At 40.1% G+C, this 21309-nt stretch overlaps 1 protein-coding gene across 2 annotated transcripts in view; it reads right to left on the bottom strand.

Annotated features, from left to right (window-relative positions):
• NFATC3 (nuclear factor of activated T cells 3) overlaps positions 1-21309 on the bottom strand; it is a 67267-nt gene that overhangs the window by 21889 nt on the left and 24069 nt on the right. For both annotated transcript variants that reach the window (XM_054169897.1, XM_054169898.1), the window contains exons 3-5: positions 14499-14661; positions 1509-1708; positions 237-409 (exon numbers count right to left, since the gene is read on the bottom strand). In XM_054169897.1, the coding sequence (XP_054025872.1) occupies positions 237-409; positions 1509-1708; positions 14499-14661 (536 nt within the window). The remainder of the gene's footprint in view (positions 1-236; positions 410-1508; positions 1709-14498; positions 14662-21309) is intronic.

The raw sequence follows: 21309 nt of genomic DNA, 5'->3' as shown, positions 1-21309 counted from the left end.
AACACAAGCTACTGCAGCTGTGTGACTGCAGTATTAGGTTTAAAGCCTAACGCATTGTTTGTCCTCCAATCCTTCAGGCAGCCACTTGCCAAGTACCATCTTTATTTAAAGATGATTTGGGCAGTGTACATCCTTACATACAATGCTTTTACACATGCAATCAATATGGTCAGAATGACCACACTGCTGACACACGCACAAGTATAAATTAGGTATACTAGTTAAAGCAATCTTACAGCATTCCACAGGTATGGAAGCAGTCTGCAGAGATAAGACTTTTCCACTGGGCTGTGGGATGTGCACACGAAACACCAGCCGCACTCTGGTGTTCTTTCTTCCGATATCGGTCTCTCCTTTGCGGAGCTCTATGTCTGAATTGCGAAGCTTCAAAATACCTGCACAATCAATACTGCAGACAGGAGGATGGACAGATTAGAAGTGGAACAAAGTTGATCAGACTATGGCCAAAGTATACTCTGTCAGCCTTTCTTTTGTGAAGGAATGAAGAGCCTTCTATTTTTTCACATTAGGCTCTTTTAAATGTTGTTTTAAATTCCTGCTGCTTTAAAGACCTGTTAGTGTAACAAATGGCAGCAAGTACTCTTGAAACATTCTGTCCTCTAAGTGTCTAGCTGCTGCTTGTTTGAACCTTCCAAAGATTGTTACTGCACGTTGTTTAACCTTCAATGGCAGTTATTAAACATAGTAAACATAAGTTATGAGGAGCAAGAGACCTGTATTTAGTTCTGCCTTAGGGAAGACGAGAGAATGACAAAAGTGTGGTCATCAATCCCAGCTACCCTTCAACAGAGTTATCCATTATTCATATCAGACACGCATACTTTAATCAGGTAACACATATACAACACCACCTTGTGAGGAGTGCTGTCTTGCACATCATCATGGATCCAGTGTCCAACAGAACTAGCACGAAGTCCGCAACTAGGAAAATTTAAGCTTTCAGAAGTCTGTGTAAGAAATAAATGTGCTATGTATGTAAACAATTGTGCTCTGTTCACTGACACTCCAGCTAGAGCAGAGCAGTTTAATTGTTGCTATAACTAACCATTATACTATTATTTAGTATGTTCTATCTGGCAAGACCTGAAACTCAGAATAATGCAACTGCTAAAAGTCATAATAAAAAAAGGAAATATGGAAAACATTTACCAAGATACCTGGAGCTAAACCACCACATTTGATTAAGAAACAACCAACAGAAGCTTATGACTTATGACTAACCCACATGCGATTCTACAGCTGTGGAGTCCCATCTCTGTATGGGCAAGCACAATCCAAGAAGCATTTACCGACCTCCTCATCAGTCTTGTGAGCTGCCCTGCTCTCCACTCTTTTACTCCTGCCTGCCTGAACACTGGCATGTTTAAAGAGCTATGTCTCACTCAGAAGCCTTGCTTGTGGGAAATGTGCTTTCTACACAGTTTTTCTTTCACCTTCACACAAGCAAAAAGACAGCAACTTAGCAGTTACTTGAAGGTGTGCTGTACCTGGCTGACATGTTGTTTTCAGGAAGAAGTGGTATTTCCAGAACCTTTGTGCTGGCAATGATTATCTCTTGACTAGCTGTCGCAACCGTTTTTCCAGTGATTCGGTGCACCTGGTAGAACGCGTGAGGTCTCAAGTAGCGATCATCTGCCGTCCCGATGAACATCTGTAAGTTTACTGGCTTCTCACTGTAGCCCAGGAGCTGATGGAAACAGTAGATGTAACATGAAAATTAGTTGACTTTTACTGCGTTTGTGTGTGCATAGTAAAAAGTCACAACCAGGAGAAAGATACAAGAGTCACAGAGTATTACCCAGTAACAAGCTTCTTCCCTCTCCTCAGAAACCAGGAAGCTGAGTAAGGGTATCTGCCTCCCAATACAAGTAGGAGCAAACACATTTACCGGAACACAGGGATGTCAAAATAGCTTTATTACTTTTGAATGTCTCAGAGAGGAAAGAATCCTTTTAGCTACAGTATTGCTACATCATAGCTATGGTATAGCAGAGGTGCATTTTTGATAGCATTTTTAAGCAAGGCCAAGTTGCCAGTTTCACTAAGATACTCCTAGTAAACCTAGGAATAATAACAATCGTTTTTTCTACTATAGAATGCAGTGGTGAGTTTTAATAACCTTCAGGGAACTTATGAATCTCTTCTGTCAGGACAAAGAAAATTTAATTCAGAGCTAGAAAAGTTAAATACAGTTTATTTTTGGCAAAGGAGGTTTTAAAAACTGAAATTTGAAAAATGTTAATCCATGTATCTTTCCTTAGATACAGCTCACCACCACCAGCCACACAACCACCTCTTACTTACCTAACAGCAGTAATTCTATGCACAAAACACATCAAAAAACCCCAACCAAGCAAGCCCCACTCTAAAAGAACAGGCTGGGTTTGCCAGAGGACACTGGTAACATACTATCCAAAATATTTAATGAAACAAATTTAATCTGCAGGTTTCCTTTAGCCACTGCCATTCTAAATTCAAAGCCTACAAAAGTATGTTTTAAGTCCATGAAGTTCACTTCACCTTCCTGCACCTGGCAGACTGAGGCACACCGCAAGTGAGGTAACATCTGAGCAGCAATACAGCAGATTTACGTGCCATCCATCCGGATGCCAACTTCCGCTCAAACCGGAGGGAGGGCCAGACCACCTTTACTCTTGGCTACTGGTGAGTTGATCGTGGAGCATGAACACATAGTTCCTTTTTATATGTGATTTTTTTTTCCCAATACCAGAATAAGGTTTTCATATTTTCTATGAGTCTGAATTATTTTAAGAGTTCTAAAAGAAAACGTATGCACATGTGTGTGTTGAGCATTTACAGCAGCCATCTTGTCCCACGTTCTCAACACTGACTCCATCATCTATTTTCCTCAGAGTTAAAATTAAATCTTAACACAATGGAATACAGCCTAAATGTGACATTGGTTGCATGTGCTCACTCTCATACTGCAAATTATATAAATTACAAGCCAGACCTATTCAAAAACTTGAGTAAGTTCCAAATGGGGTCACTGTGACAAAAGCCAATTTCCAATTAAAGCTATCCTCCCCTTCCTTAACAATGGCCATGTACACAACAGTTCTGGAGATCCTGGTGATAAGAGGGGTGCAGGAGGGAGGCATACTCAGAAAACTATGCTGGTCTGCCAGTGGTCAGTGGAGATAGTCCTCTACAGAAGCCCATACAAAGCAAGAGCTTAACTTAGTGAAGCAAAAACCCCCATGCCAGCAGTTGCAGCGGTACTGCCTGTGAGATGCTGGCCATACACTACATTAGAATGGCTCAAAGCCAAGTCTGACACCAGGTTTTGCCTCCATTATTCTTGAGCAAAGTTCACACTTTATGCACACCCAGATATGGGCCTGGTTTCTGCCATGCATGTTGTGGGAGGGGAATGGAGTGGGACCATCCAGTATAAAACACCCATCCTATTAGAGAAGTTGGATATCCATGAGCTGTCATAAGCTCATGTGCTTGTCAACTGGCTCACATGGCTGCAGTGCACAAGCCATACCAACGTGGAAATGTCAAACTATGGTACTACAGCTTCAGAAGAAATAATAGAAGTCCCACAACAAGACCCCACAGCGTACTATCACCTTTAGTCACTTCCTCTCTGGTTCATATGTTGAATTAAAATGAGAAATGCAGTGCCCCAAGGAAACTACTATAATGCAACAGAATAGTTCTAAATTCCATATAGTAATTTAGAAGAAATCTCTGCATGGTGCAATCATATAAATAAAGCATCTCATAATTAAAAATGGTCTGCAATAACATCAGACAAACCCCTGAAAGGTTCACACGTATCTAAAAGCCACGTAGCACAAACCAGTTTCAAAGCAAACAAGCCAACAAGCTGCCCCCTCTGCCGCCCAACTGTGTCATTTAGCTGCTTACCCTATAGCTTTGTCTCAAATGAACTGCTGCATAGGATCTGCAATGAAGTCCTGTTCAAGGTACGGGAATATGTATTTGTGCGGCAAGGTAACAGAGACCTCATGAACTTATACTTTGAAAAAAGGCAATAACAGATGTTCTGCAAAGTAAAATCAACTGAGAACAGCATAGAACAAAACCAATGTCAAACTACAAAGATAGCCAATGTGTGCAAGCAAGTGTGGCAGTGAAGTAAGCTGGAAGGTGAGACAGAAAACAATAAACCCGTCTCCCAGGTGACAGGGTGCAACGCTGGGCCTGAGCGCCGCAACAGGCACACATGAAGGAAACAAGAGACTTAGGCAAGCCCTGAGAAGGCTGCACAGAGTCCTTGTGCTTCCAACAGCCACACACAGCAAAAAAAAGACAGCAAGCTTCATAGGCAATGGATGCTGACAAGACAGTCTTAGGCGCTAGCAAAAACTGGGAGGCAGGTGGACAGATTGTCAAAAACATGGGAACTAAAAAACCCCCAACCAACCAAAAGCCCCCAAGCTTTATTACACAAATTTGTGCCTTAAGGGGAGAATGCCAATTCTAAATCTTGCCTGCCTGAATGAGCTGACAGCTCCAGGCATGACATGGATTCTGCAAGAGTGAAACAGAAAATTTACAGCATGTCTGCAATCAAAGAGAGGAGTCTGTGCAGGCCAGTGAGCCAAGGGGCAGGTAGAAAACTATCCAGTAGCCTGTGGCAAGGATGCCTGCGCACTCCCTGTCGTTTCTATTACATAAGCATTTACGCCTTTAGTGAAACCCACATGCTGTACCTAGCACCACATTATTAAAGACAGCCTATGTCTCACCATTCCTGAGAACCAGGGACAGTGCTAGACCACTGTTAGCTTTCCTGCTGGTACTCCTACCTTATCTAACTGCAGGTGCAGTCTGCAGTTTGCTGAAGAGTCAGGAACAATTCTGAATCCATTGTGTGGCTAATCCTGCTAACAGGAAGCTTTGGTATTTCTCCCTACACTACACCTTTACAGATTCACAGATTGCATTGGGTTGGAAGAGACTCTCAAAGGTCATATTGTCCAGCCCCCCTGCAGTAAGCAGGGATACCTCCAACTACATCAGGCTGCCCAGGGCCACACTGAGCCTGATCTTGAATGATCTTAGTCCAAAATAAAAACTGTACTGACATGTGTTTTGAGTGTGATCTTTTCCTTCTATATTGGGACTTTGAGCTAGACCTGGATTCTGAACAAGAATGGGAACTTGATCGACCGCTTTTTCTTCCACTGTTCCTTCCCACTAGCTCAGCAGAACTTCCTGCCCATCACACTTGGTCCCCATCAAGAGCCAGAATCATCAGGAAATCTGCACTACCTTCATCTCCTAGGAAACACTGATATTTAGAGCCTGAATTGTCATTATTGATGCAACACCTGTCCTGACAATAATGAAGGAGACTTAACTGTTCCAAATAACTCCAATCAAGAAGAATTACATATCTTAGAATGTGAAATGCATTACAGAATCACAGAATGTTACAGGTTGGAAGCGACCTCCAGCGACCCCCTTGACAGAGCAGGATCACCTAGGGCAGGTCACACAGGAACACATCCAGGTGGGTTTTGAAAGTCTTCAGAGAAAGAGACTCTACAACCTTTTAAACTTTTGTTCTCATTAAAAAGTCAATTGTTCTTAAGTCTTCTTGACAGCAGGAAGACACTTGCTTATTCCCTTCTCTGCTTTACACACTATTTTTTATGTTGAACAGTCCAAGCACTTAAGTCAGTATAAAAAAACCTCCTGATTGTTTTTCAATGAAGATACCTACATAATTATCTTGAATGAAAGACGTTCTGCTCCAGTACCTCAGGAAGCCGTGGTACCTGTACCTTGAGTTCACCTTAGTAAAGCATACAAATAACAACAGTGTCTCTATACAGGCCTAAAGTATTTAACACAAATTTAACAGCCTGCTGGTATGTGCTGCAGAGTCACCGTGATGAAGACAGGTTATAAATTGCCACAATATCAGCCTGCCCAAGATTCAGTCACAGGTCATTTACACGAAGACAGTAACTTAAGCTGATGGTTGAGCACCAGGTGTACTTGGAAATACTCCTTCCAACATTTACTCTGTGTGCAACCATAGAGCTGCACACTATGAAAAAAGTTACTAATTTGACTTTAAAAAAAATAGAACCACCACTTTCCCAGGAGCAGCCAACAGTGTGCTGCAGACAACTAGTAAGTTATTGTAGGCTGTCACTACTGACCTCTAGCAACCCTCCTCTGTAACAGAATACTGATACACCACCCACTGCTTTGCAGGAAACTCAGCCAAGTTGTTTTTGTGTTTCTATATCGTTTCCATAGCAAAGGTCAGTGCATGCGTAAGTTAAACTAAAGCTGGAAGGCTAAAGACTGAAGGTCACTACAGGATAAGCCACAAGGGCTCCCTGCCAAAGCACTTCCAGCCCTGTTACTATACTGCAGGCAGTAAACTCATGCATGCATGTCAATACCTAGTTTATAATTTTGCCCAAGTAACTACAAAGACATTAAGTTAATGAGAGAATTTTTGGATCATCAAGAAGTTGTATTCTACATTGGAAAACAACATTCATATGTTCTTAATACACATATGGAAAATCCTTTAAAAAAGTGGAACATTAGAGACTATGTAGATTAATTTGATCACTGAGGACAGCAGCATTTAAACTTGCAATTTTGTGCGAGTTGTGAGAACCTTTTTCTTGCTGAGGAAAGCAAACGAGTCCACATAAACAGGCATCAACTGGGAAAAAAAGAAGTTGTATTTCTCCAGATTACCTGCAGATTACAGCAGGACTGCATCTGGCTCACATGTCATCTGGTCCATGCTCTGATCTAAAGGAAAGCTTTCCGCACTCAGTCTTGTGAGAAGACTTTTTTTAGTCTCTAATATTTACAAGTCTTACCTCCCCACCTCTTTCAAACAAGTAGGCTCTGTCTCTTCCATTTATTGAGGCTGCCCAAATATGACAAATTTCTGTTCATTGAAATGTAAATGTTACTTGTCCACCAGATGTGATTTCTTAAAACCTGTAACAAGACTTGAGGGAACTACCCAACAGCAAATACACACAGTACCACAGTAAAGAGGGACTCAGACAACAGTAGCATACTTTGAAAGAGTCTGGCTTTGTGAACCAAAGTCCCCTTTGGTTATTTGCAAAAAACCCCAATACCTAATAGTGTCACTCACTCCAGAAGTGATGGCAGGATTCCACATGCCTACTCTTTCTGACTGAAAACTAAAAGGAAAAAAACAAACAAAACTTTAAATTCCAATAGAAATAAAACTTGGAGGGGAAGGTAGAAAACTGATTTCATTAGCTAAGTTTACGCTCAGCAGTCAAGCACTACTACGATACCAGTGACATTCAGACACTGCCAAAACTCATTTGATTGTATTTTTAAAGCAATTACCCTGCAAAACTTTCCAGCATTTATTAGGAAATTGCCATGTTTAACCAAACTTTCACTGGACATTCACACTCATGTTTTAAGTTTCATGTGCCTTTGCTTGCTAATTGAAGATGAAGAGTCCATCAACACTTCAATGCCCCTTCATCTTTGCACAATTAAATGGCTCATGGGATCACTGGATCTGTAAAGCAGACTTGATGAGAATAAATCCTCTGACATACAGAGAGGCCTCCCTAAAAATATGGCAGAGTCTTGAAATACAAGACATGTGTGGGTAAACATCTGGGATAACTTCAGTGAACAGACAACTGGATTAACACCTTTATCTTCACCAAACACACCAGTATCCATGTAAAAATCCCCAGTTCAAACATGAAGAAGGGGAAGGAAACAGCTGTGTGAAGAACTATGAGCACTTACTAAGCATTTCCTTCAGAGGGAGATTTCCTAGGTTTTTCAATGCCTAGGAAGCAGGTTGTAACTAGTTATTTCCTCCTCGACAGTCCCATGGCAACTGGATACATTTCAATGACTTCTGTAGGCTTAGAACACCCCCTAAAGTTACAAGGTAAGGAGAGCAAAAGAGGAAAATGGAGGTCCCATGATATGCAGGTGAAAGACCACGATGTTCTCTTGAATCAGGTCTTTTACTCTGGAAGACTGTAGATGTATACACAGTAAATCTAAATCACCAGGAAATCTAAACAGTCCTAAACAGAAAAGAACTTTTGCTGGTCTCCATTTTAGTAATTTCCAAAGTAAAATATTTTTAATTTACAAGTTTCCTTTAAAGGAAGAAAGCACACCTGTGACATGCTTTGCCCTCTAAGACAGAGATGTGATCCACAAGCCTGGAATGTCTGGACAGCAGTATCAAAGAGTCATGGGTGCATGGCTCTGAAGAGCCAAACATTGTATTTCAGCCATTTCTCCACAGGAATTTCAAATTTGAGTGGTGCACAGTGATTGTAAAGAACTGTAAGGCCTGGTGCTTTAAACATTGAAGGGCTGCTCTGCTGGCTTGCAGGGCACGCCTATTAGCAGCAACCCAGCAGTAACAGCAAGGGATGACAAAGACCCAGAGCCATGAAGACAAACGTCATTTGAAATAAAAGGCACACAATGACTAACACCAGCAGCACAGTTTATCACCAACTGATCAACAGCTGCACTCTGAAAACCTTGAAACAATCCATATATATAAACCCAAGAAACTAGAATTCAGGGAAGTTGCTGAAAACCAGAGTGACCACAGCCGTCCACTGTGGCCTCGCAAAGGTACAGCAAGTGCTGACCTATAATCTTCAATGGAGAAATTCATAGAAGAAAACCCCATTCAGCTCTGTCAGGCAATACTGCTGCCACTGGTTTGGAAAAATCTTAACAGCACATGGAACTTTTTTTAATTATTTCATTCTGATTCTACAGGGGCTGTAATGGTACCAAAAGTGAAAGGTCTGCTTTTACAATTAAATATGTTAGACCAAAGCAAGATCTACTTCCCCTTCCTGAAGTGCAGCATTATTTTCTGTCACTTGATTATTTGATGTACCTTTCCTTTAACTGAGAAGGAAGAGCATGCACATCCAGTAAACATCTTCCTTCATCCTTAGCTAAATAAGCTTATCAAGTAGAGTGACTTGAAGTCTTGAAGTAACAGTACAGGCCTTTGTAAGTCCCAAAAAACCATAGTGAAACACAAAAGCAGCAGACTTCAATAAACTATTAGGTAGTGGCACAAATCCAAATGAAAAAAACATTCTAAAGGTCATCCCAAAGACAAGTGGGTGCTGGTCCTGCACAGGACTAAAGCAAACAGTAATGGCAAATATTATCAGTGCTTTCTTGGCCATGATACTGTAAACGTAGGGCATACAGAACATCCCTTCAGGTTTTAAAAACCTGAATTTGTTTCTGAAATCTCACACTTCCACATAGTCACTGACTGCTTGCAGACAGAATTTCAGTGTTTGAAATACTCATTTCGGGCATATTTTGAAGCATGTTTTAGCTCAGAGTCCTGTCCCATTCTACACTACCCAAAAAAGGATATCAATTCATAGTTCAAGTACTGTCAGACTAACAGAATCATAGAATCAATAAGGTTGGAAGAGACCTCAAAGATCATCAAGTCCAACCTGTCACCCAAGACCTCATGGCTACTAAACCATGGCACCAAGTGCCACATCCAATCCCCTCTTGAACACCTCCAGAGATGGTGACTCTACCACGTCCCTGGGCAGCCCATTCCAACAGCTAACAACTCTGTCTGTGAAGAACTTCCTCCTCACCTCGAGCCTAAACTTCCCCCGGTGCAGTTGGAGACTGTGTCTTCTTGTTCTGGTGCTGGTTGCCTGGGAGAAGAGACAAACCCCCTCCTGGCTACAACCACCCTTCAGGTAGCTGTAGACAGCAATAAGGTCTCTCCTGAGCCTCCTCTTCTGCAGGCTAAATAGTACCACTTCACACTGCAGAACTGCAAGTCACATCTAATTAACCATCACAATACACAATCCTTCTGAGAAAGGCGTGCTATTCCTGACATCCCAACTCCCAGTGTGACATTATGCTAGGGACAGGTTTTGGACAAGGATGTCCAGGCTAGGTTATTCCCACACAACAATTTATTTTACTTTTGAAAAAAATTACTCCTTTCCCACATCTGAGCAACCTGGTCCAGTGTGAGGTGTCCCTGGCCATGGCAGCCCCATGGAACTAGATGATCCTTGAGGCCCCTTCCAACCCTAACAATCCTATGGTTCTAGGATTCGCCTTTAATGAACATATGATACCAAAAGCAGAGCAGACTGCTGTGTTGGCCAGTGTACCCTTTTCGGTATGTTGTGTGTTAATTTCTGCATTTTCTAGACTGAGTATTTGAATGTATGTTAGCTCTGTCAGCATTGCTTTTACTCTCTGTTTTGGGGATTTTGTAGAAGAAAATGCCTAAATAGGCAAACTCTTCTTGCAAGATTGGTAGTGTTAGAATCTCATCCAAACTCAATGTTTCTCCCAATACAGTCCACTACATGGTTCACACAAGCTGCCTTGTAGAGTTGTTTGGGGGGTTTGTCACCAAACAACAGGAGGCAGATAGATCTGTGACACAGTTTGCCTTGTGCTGATGTACAAAATAAGGAGGAATTCAAGACAAAAATACAAATTCATAGAATGGTTCGGGTTGGAAGTGACCACTGAAAGTCATCTAATCCAACCCCCTCTGCAGTAAGCAGGGGCATCCTCAACTAGATCAGATTGCCCAGGGCCTTGTTGAGCCTCATGAGGATATATCCAGGAAGGTGGCCTCAACTACCTCCATGGGCAACTTGTTCCAGTGTTCCACTACCCTCATGGTAAAGAAATTGGTCCTAACATCCAATCTAAATCTACTTTTTTCTAGTTTGAAATCACTGTCCTTTGTCCTATTACTACAGACCTTTGTAAACAGTCTTTCTCCATCCTTCTTCTAGGCCCCCTTCAGGTACTGCAAAGTCATTATTAGGTCTCCCCAGAGCCTTCTCTTGAAATGTCAAAGATAGGAAGAATGGGAAGGGTCATGAAACAGAAAATATGCTGTATGTTTGGCTTAGAGAACAGGAAGAACTCTGACATACACCTGTTACAGTGAGTAGTTACATGAATTGTGATGTAGAAGACCTGAGGCGAAGGTGACAGCCACAGAGTAGCAGGCCAGCAAACACACACACATTGAGACAATCCTTCATTAGTTTGTTTTTATCAGGCACTACTCAGAAGCTCTCTTGTAGGTTATAGTTTCTTCCACCAGAACTCAGGCAGAGTTTGACAGGCTTTTTGAGAACACATTCCCATTTCAGAATTTTCAAAGCAGTTCAAATTTTGTTTACTTTAGCTCAGTTATTTACTTCCCCCCCCGGCAGCTCTTCAGTCATGACTTCAAGATCAGTGGTCACTTTAAACAGAGCTGACATTCAGTCCCTCTTTCACAGTTCCCCACTAAAATTCACACAGGAAGTTACTGTTTGCTTAGTGGAAGCAAACAGTTTGTAGAAGTGTATAACTATTTAAATAAACTAGGTTATATTTAATATTCCTTTAATTTTTGATCTTACTGCTGAGTTGTTCATACAGATCATGCAATACTTCCCCATCTCTGCTACTGCAGAAGCAACCACGGTAAGAATTTTGCCTGCCTATGGAATTTAGTACCAAAATATTTCACTAAAATTAAAGTAGTTAAGAAAAGATAGAAAACTGCAGAAGCTGACTTAAAAAGCAGAAACACAGTATACAAAACAAGTCAGTTTGTTTCAAAAAAGGAAGTTACTTTCTATCAGATAGCTAAAATAAAAGTAAAACCCCCACATATTCCTAAGAAATCCTCATCGCATGCCCAACTGCTCTTAACACTCTTGTGGTTTTGATCACAAAAGTGTTAACCAAGTGAAGGCTCATGAACAACCCTAACCATTTTGGTTAGCAGTAAAAATTCAGCTAGCAAATGTTAAGTGTAAATTTTATTATATTATGTACAATTTGACCTATGGGAAGGGTGAGACATCCAAGCAACGGTGATCATTGATTTAGAGTCAGATGAAATGTGGCAGCTAGCTGTTTATAAGGTTTCACAGATGGGTAAAGTAAGTACTCTAGCCTAAAAGGCAGACTGTCAACTGACAACACAATTTACAAGTAATGTGCATAACAAAAGCTCAACCTACCACCTTTCCCCTTGCCAACCCTTCCACCAAGATACTGTTATCTTGCAGATTCTCTACCAAGGCAAAAGAAACTGTTCCAGATGACACCGATTAGCTGGCATACACTCCAAGAAAGCAAGAGATTAAAATTACAGGTATCTGGTATTTAGAACCATCTGATGGGGAAAAAAATAAGCTGAAAACAAGAATTTCATTACAGAATTTCCTTCCTTAAAGTCAATGAACCTGCAAAGCAAAGCATGATGCTCTGCTCACTTCATTTCCTCACATTTGGAAGTAAGCTGATTAAACATAAGCACAAGAGATGATGCCAAATTTGTCAGAAGCTTAGTCTCCTAGCAACAGGTATGGCACAGTATTAGTAATAGATTAATGACAGGCACTAATAGATTAATGCCTTCAAGCTATGTGCTTTCATTTTAAATAATACATCAACTGCAGATGGAGAACTACAGAGGTTTCAGTTTGGAAATTAAGTATTCTAGCTTTGTATAAAATAGCATTAAGGAGCAAAACAAGTTCTATAGGAAGCAGAAGCTCACAGGCCTTCAGGCATCCAAAGATGTGGCAGCTGGGCTTCATGTTCAAGGTAGGCCCCTTCCAAATGAAATATTCTGTTCGCCCACATCCCTTCTTGTCTCTGACATTGGTTAACATGCAGTTATTTCACACAAGAAAACACTGAGTACTCCATTGCAATGAACACACACATAGAAGTGACTGGTATAAAGCCAAGAGCATCAGAAAGGAAAGTCAGAAACAAATAGCAATGCAGATCATGAACATGATTTGCATAATAAGCTTCCAGATATGCTGGAAAATATTTCACTTTTTTGTATTTAAATAAATTCATTCTAATCTGTTCACAGCTATTAAGTATTTACCTTTTAAACTTAGCCCTTAGCATACTGTTTCACCCAGCAGTGAGTAAAAAGTTAATACAAATTGATGTTTTGTTTCATAACAACTTCCTCTCTTCCATCAAGCACAACAATTAATTTCTAATCCAGCTGGAAGAGACCAAACTGCAAAGCAGAATATTGATTTGTATTCACTGTGATAGTGAATAGAATAATCCATCTGTTTTAAGTATGAAAGTGTCAGACACAAATACTACCCCCATTTTTGAAATGGCATTCTCATCACAGCAAGGTATTCCACAGTCCTAGTGCACATAGCTTTAAAATTCATTGTTGTAAGTCACATAAGATCACAGATCTGATTTTAATAACTTGCATTTAGCACTGTAAGCAGAAGAAATCCTACATATATTTGTCAAATCTTATAAACAGCAGCAAAACAAGTTCTCTTAGTGAAAGTATTAGTGCAAGACACAAGTACCCAGGTTAAAAACAAAGAAAATAATTTAAATGCAGTACACAAAACCTTAGCAGAGACTTTTGTCAGCTAAAAATCGCTCGAGTCTCTGACCTCATTAATGATGTGTTAAATTCCACGGCCAGCACCTTGGCATGTGAAAGTTGAGTCTTCTTGTTCTGCACTATAGCAACACAACGCTCCCTGGGAAGCAATGCGCCCAGCTAACTTTCAGATTCCAGCCTACTCCAGGCATCCTCAGTTTTCTCTAGTGTGCAGCACAGACTTGACCCTTGCCTCTGTGTGCTGAGAAATCTAGCATGTCTGACAGTAGCTGCTGTCAGTGTCATCACCCTTTGTCAGCCAGCAGAGGCCTGCTGCCTTCACTGCTGTTGTAAGAGAAAGTTTGTGTGATTCTCTTAAGACAATGGAAATCATGCCAGAAAAAAGCAAGCAAGAAACAAGTCTTACTTGCCCTTACAGATAACCTGTCAAATTCTAATGAAACTAGGTGATGCCTTACTTTAAGGAGATAGCTACAACTAAACTGTGAATGATAAACTTTGGTCCATGCTGAAGAAAGAAATCAGGTTTAAATATACTTCAAACATTTAAATGAAAATTACCAGAATTTGCGGGTACAATTTCACAGAAACAACCTAATACAAACACAAGTAAGAGGCATTTGTAGTGTTCAGAAAGCTGTCTCAACACCAAAAGAAAGATGACTTCCAATTCAAATGGATCTATACTGTATTGCAGTATATAGATACTGTATTTCAGTGTAGGTCCACGTAACCTGCTATTGTGACTTTCCTTACCTGCCCCCATGCACACACTGTCCTCCTCAGAGTTCATGTTGGATAAGCTCAATTATACACTAGTGTACTGTGAATCACAAACATGCACTGTTACTGTAGCAAACTGTAAATCTTTAAACATTTTAAACCAGATTTTGTATTGAATAAATTAGATTTAAGGGAGAAAACCGTACCTAGGAAGGAGTGTAAGCTTCACACGAGGAAACAATTCACATTACTATAAACACCAATAACTCTAGTTTTAAATTATCTTCAAAAAAGCCAGACTTCCTACCTTCACTACAGGGTGTCCTCCAGTAGATGCTTTTACAGCTCCTCTGCTTCCTTCTGTTTCGTAGTGAGCTCTGTGATGAGTTTTAGGCTGGACTTCTATTTTCAATTCACACTGTCCGTAATGACTTGGTAAAGGCCAGTCAAGAGGCGGCAATGAAGATGTGCTGGAATCAAAATAAGCACACCATGGTTACATAAACTATGCAGTTTGGCTACAACACAAAGAAGCTTCACTCTTAAATATAATTATGCCACTTTCCTGACAAATGACCACCAAATAGCTAGTAGCCTAAAAGTGTTACTTGGAAATGCCAACATTTTACTCATCTATTAAAATCTTCAATTCAGTGTTTCTTTTTTCGTTGAGGGGAATTTCTTCCTTCCAATACCAGATTATTGTGCAAGTCCCCCCAGCCCCACATTACCAGTGCTGTTCTATAATGCCTTTATGCTAATAATTTATCCTCAAGGATATCAGCAAACAAGTTCAAGCATTGTTTAGAAGGAACAGACTAAATTCACTAAGTCATTAAATGTTAACTCTCTGCATTATCTTACAGCTTGTTTGGTTTTTCTAAACTGCTAAGTACTGCACTTTGCTAACCATCATTAAAATGAACACTCTATGCTGATCTAAAATTTTAAAGCTAGTTGTCTAAGCATAAAGACTTACTGCAACAGACACCTCGAGTACACACTCATCTTCCCCACCAATTATAGATACCCTTACGCACAGCAGTAAAGTTACTTCAGGGAAGGACAACAAAATGCAGTAATAGAAGTAATATGGAAGAGCCTCAAAGGGAAGCAAGCCACATGGTATCACCAGTGTTTTCATACCTACCCTTTTACCTGCACAGATTTATAGGCTTACAAGTCTAGTAAGATGAACAGCCAGATTCAAATCAGAAACTACCCAGCAGCGCAAATTAGTTTACGAACACGTAAAAGTCAATGTTTATAGCATCATGTACCAAACAATAACACTTACATAGAAGTAAGCTTCTGTTAAAATATTTTTGTACTACCTTACTTCGACCAACAAGGAAAGCAAATTGGGTTTTAGAGAGACAAATTGTGCTGTCATGATCTGAGAAAGCTTGACTCCATTTCTTTCCACTTTACAGCAAATCCCACCACCAATCCAAAGCCACGCAGAATTCCACAAACATGAATAACCACAGGTCCCAGGAAGACAAACTGTATCTTCTGGAGAATTTGGCTAAGACCTCTGAAACATATCCACTGTTGAGAAAGGTGATAATGTCTGGACTGAACAAAAAAGAAAAGGAAATTCTGTCTTTAGCAAGTACCTGGATGGACTTGGGCTCAGCCTGCAGCACCATACATCTACTCTTTACTGTAAAAATCACCATCACTAAGCATGGGAAAGTTGAAGAAAGGGCACCGCTGGCTGACCTCCTCATACAGGAGAACAACCTACAAGCCTGCTGACTTACTGCTTCATGAAGTGCCTCTTATTGTGCACTCCAGGAGAAAGCTCATGTTGTAACACCATGTTAACTTAAGCCTTATCTCCTGAAGTACCATTCTGAGAGCAGTGGGAGGAACAACAGTATTTCCACCCAAAAAATCCAAAACCACACACCACCAAACAAACAAACCCCAGAAAGCTTCCATAACACATTTCTTCAAACACAGTCTTCGAGGCTGTGCTGCATCAAACTTTTGTTTTCTAGGTGTAGCAGACTAGAGAGTTATAGCTGCTGCCCTTTGGAGTTGGATGTTAGATACCCAAACCCTTGTTTCTTTTCAAGGATTTTTCTTGCCATCTTCATCGTCCTCTACTTAGCAGCAGTCATGCACCTTCCTGCCCTTTGAGGATGTCAAGTTTAATGTATCTCTGCTTCTGCATTGCCCTTTCACTTTTGAGACAAATGCTGTTGAGATACACATTGAATTGGATCAGAGGTCTAACTTCATTATATTCTGAAAGGTAAATTTTTGAATCCTGCTAATTTAGCAAGCCCCAACTGTCTATACAGCTTCTTCAAAGAGAACTAGTGGGAGAAAAGCACAATGGGAACTTCCTAGCCAGAAATGCCACCTTCTCTGAGTCACATGGACCTACAAGCTTGGACGCCAAACAGATTTTAGAAAACAGCAGAATACAGCTGACAAACTCTTGGGGTTTTAAAATACTCTTTAGAAATCAGTATCAAACCAGAAGATTCAAAACAGTATTTGGGAAGCAAGAGCTAACAAGCGTGCGTGTATTTTGAACACTTTATAACATGAACCAACATTTGTTTCGTGCCAGATGTTGGCTGTGGGACAGTAAAGCTGAAGCTGATGGCTTTACTGCATTTAAGGATCTGTTCTCGAGAGAATTTTGTTCAGTCAATGTTGTTACATGAGGATGAGTGGTAAAACTGGTAGACTTTTAACTGGGTAGCTTGCAACAGTCTTTTACAGAAGTTTCTCTAATCCTTTGTTTTCTTTAAATGAGTTAAAACCTTATTAACAAAGTGAAGCACCACATCACATGTCAGGAAATGGAAATAATGACTGTCATTCTAAAGCTTTCATTAAATCAAATCTTAGCGTGTTGTTGAAACAGTACCAATCTGTAAACCTACAAATGTACTTCCAGTAATACCAAGAGTCTTATAATCTGATTAATGCAAGCCTCCAAGAGCAAATACTGCTATCACATCAAGATTAAAGGCTTCAGAGTACAGCAGCTATGAAAGGAAACTTGGAGGTAAAGAAGGAGAAGCAGAAGCCACTGCATTTAAAATTACCACTTCAGTGGTGATAATTTTATTAACTGATTCGTTCCTCCTCTGCAATCATTATCTCTACAACAGAACTGATTCAGGCTGCACAAGCTGATGAGGAAGTATCTGATGTACAGCATAGGGACAGCCAAATGTGTCCATATGGCCTTCAGTATCCAGAACTGTAGACACCGGCCCAGCTCATAGGCTGACTGTACCTCTCACACAGCAAGAAACAAGCCCCAGGAACAAGACTGCTTATTTGCATTTGACTGTGGCCCTGCTACAGTACATGTGGGACAGAAGGAAGAATAATGCCTATGACAGCCACTAAAAATAATCCAGTTAAAAACCTAAACCATTTACCTTCCATCTGTAGCACTCTTGCTGGGTCATTCCTTGGACAAATAGTTGGGGCTCTGTGCAAACAAACTGCTAATGCTGGTGCCTCAGCTGAAGCACATGTGTGATTGATTAGCTTAGGTGCAGTGTAATATGCTCCTGGACTCCTGGTTAGAAAGTTTCTGAACACAGATGGAACTGACCCAAGAACTTGATTTAGCCACTCTGTATGAACAGGTTCCCCCCCTCTGTAATCACCAATTCTAGTAACAGCTTTAGAGGTATCCACTAGAACATCAAATGCTTGTGAAAGTTCTTACTTCCCTCATTGGTTGAGATTCACAGATCACCTAGAACAACTGTTCTATTATTTCTTAGTTGCAGGAAAAATAACATTTTCCACTTACAGCTCCTCCCACCACATCAAAAGGGAAAAAGCTGACTGACCACACAATGGATATTTCACATCTTTTCCTCATCCCAAGTTTTTGCAGATATTAACTAACAGCATAGCCTGTGACCAAGGCAATGTTACAACACAGCAAACCTCTGAGAATCCGCAGTCATAACTGACCCAACACTACAGTCCTTCTCAAGAATGCTTGTAGAGTGAGAATACTGCTTTGCTCTCCACCACCTAGAACAAAGCAATTTTTTTTTTTGCCCTCAGGGAGTGATTTTGTAGTTAAAAATTTTGAGTCCGTTCCAGTTGCCACAGTGGCTTATCAACAGACTTTAAAAATAGCATTTACATTCAAAGTATTACTGTTCTACTACTAGCAGACCCACATTTAACTATGTTTTCAGAGTACTGATGCAGGATACTGCCAAATAAAATGCATGTTCTGTCATTTCAGACCAAAGGAGCTGATTCACATGGTACAGCACAAAGGCTACATATCAAACACTACCTGAATTTCTCTGATTCATTAATGGTGTGTAAACTAGGCTATTGCTGTAATGGTTATTAAAATCCAAGGAGGTTCAAAGTTCTCTTTGCCTGTCTCACCTAAGTGCATCCTTATCTTCAAACTCATTGATTTGCAAATATCTTCACTTTAAAGTTTTGCTGACGTAGCATAGCTGGTGTTATTTCTGTTTATCAAGATAAGTGCTTAGCAGACCAGGTTTGCCTGTGGGCTGCTCACTTTGAAATACATATTCTTAAGACCAAAGTCACAATATTTATATTAGAACATAAATCTGTTCTTCACTAATCCCCAGACTTTCAAGAGAAGCAGTCAGGCAAGAGAAGTAATTTCTCAAACATTTGTCCATCTACTACTATATTTGAAATACTTTTTGGTTTTTTTCCCCCCTCCTGAGAGAGAAAGCAAAACTGTCAGCAATTCTAGTTTCCAATGGTAACTGCAGGTAAAATTGTCTCAAGTTGCCATTAAATATTCATCACTACAGAGATTCCTGAGCTGTAAATACATCTGTCAAAGCCGTTCAGTTCATCACCATTGGAACAAAGGAACCACTTGATATCCCATCACTTCTCAGTGCTCTAGATTAAATTTGTGACAGTAGCAGGAAGACAGTATCAGTTTATATAGTAGTTTTCACTTCAGTGTCTAAAAATTCCATGAGGGAAGACACAGTAAAAGAAACTAGGTTTTGTTTCAAGACTTCTTCTCATTAATAAGTATTTGCTTGGTTATCTACCAGACACAAAATACACCAGATGTTCCCACCAAATACTTCAGGGATTAAAGAAATAATAAATGACTATTTAAGTTTATTACCCTTTCAAGTACCTATCTACTTGAGAAACAAACTAGATTCTCAAGATCAGCTTTACAGAACATAAACTGTATTGTCCCACCAGCCATTCATGTTAAAAATCAGGAGCTTAGAGGGAAAAAACCAACCAACCAACCAACAAACCACCCCCCAAACCTAAAAGGCAAACTAACAGAACCTTCATGATTTCAATTGCACTGACCAATTTTCTAACAAAATGCCCCATGTTGCCTGTATTGGTGCTGGTCACTTCTGTGATGGTTGTTATCTACAGAACACCATAACCATGGTTGTTAACACCATAAACGTTGCTGATCTCTTACCAATTGTACTTTGAGTGACAAATCCTCACTGAAGGCATTATATTAATTAAGTGCTTGACAGAGGTTTCTGGGTCATCCCTGTGTTCTTTATTCCCCTTGATCAGGATCAAAATAGTATTGTAAAAAAACCAAAACCAAACAAACACACCCCCAAACATTTTCATTATTTGTTTTGCTCTTCCTTTCAGGGGAGATGGATGGGACATAAAAAAAGCTACATATATTATGGAAATCATGTTCTGAGTTACAATGTATTTATCACTTCAAAATACTACTTGCTACTCCTCTTCCTAATACAGCAGCATTGTACTAGAAGAGGCCAACTGGAATCTACACAAGCATCAGTGTTGGAAGAGCCTCCCACTATTACATGGTTTCACAGAGAAAGGAGTGAAAGAAAAAGAATTCAGTTAATAAAATCTGAAATAAATTTTATGCAAAAGCCTAGAAATCAGTATTTTAAAGACATTTAGTGGAAGGGGGGGGGGGGGGGGAAGAAAACAACAAAAACCCAAACAGAAATAAACAAACACCAAAAACTGTTGCACTGTTTCTATCCAGTGTCACTTGTCTAGAGTTAGGATTGACAAGGAAACACAAACGTGACTCAGGGCACGTAACACACATACAATTTTTGTACACAGATTATGTTTTCCTGTGACTAAATAAACTATCATCTAGGAACATTGTTTGGATGGCATCTGAAACGCAAGGGAAATGCTCAAAAGCATGTTACATGCTTTTGAATTTTGCTTATTGCTGCACACTTAGTGAACAGAGAAGAAAGAAGGAAAACACAGTTAGGAGTAGATTTCCAAAATTCCAGATGCATTCAAAGCAGAAAGTGCTATTTGCACACTGCACACCATGTCACAGGCGAGGCGAGTTACTCCTACCAGGGCTCAGCTTACTGTGGGCGTACTGTGCATGCTGCTCACAGTCACTTCAGATGCACTTCAGATGCACCACTTTGTACTTGACAATATCATTAAGACATTTAAAAAGCCGATCAGTTGTAAAATGTTGTAATTTATATTATAATTAATATATTTCTATATATAAAATATAATAAACTGCAATTACTATCCAACACTTCATGACAAATGAGGTGTTCACTTTTGGTCGCTGTCCTGAACTATTTAAGAAGCAGTGGATCTTCCTGCCTTTAATTTCTAATCAGAAAGCACAGAAGTTAGCTCCCCTACTTTTATAATAAAACACCAAAATAGGCAGAACTCTGTATTTTAACATACTTAAGATGCACTGTCCCACAGCACCCACAGAGCAGGCTGTAACTGTTAAGTAATTCGGCATGTTTTATCTACTTTACATGCAAATAGGTGTAGTCTACTTTTTAATGAAAGGAGTAAATTTGATTTTTCTTCAGTTCTGTTCAGTTCTCCTCACTACAAGAGGAAGCAGGTTTATCTGAATATTTACTCTTGGTCATCCCACAAAAGCACCATAGATCTACCATGCCTCTCTATTCATGTGCTTTTACCCTTCAGTAGTGCTCACCTGTCATGAACTATGTTAGCCTGCAAGCTAACAAAAGAGCCAAGTTTGGTCCGCTGAGTATCACACAAATACAATTCCAAAACACACATCTAGGTAAAAATAGTTATTGTTTTAGCTAGAATGAAAAGATTCCAGTAATAGA

The sequence above is a fragment of the Dryobates pubescens genome, chromosome 19 (assembly GCF_014839835.1).
Source record: "Dryobates pubescens isolate bDryPub1 chromosome 19, bDryPub1.pri, whole genome shotgun sequence".
NCBI lineage: Eukaryota > Metazoa > Chordata > Aves > Piciformes > Picidae > Dryobates > Dryobates pubescens.
This window is presented reverse-complemented; position numbering and strand designations above follow the sequence as displayed.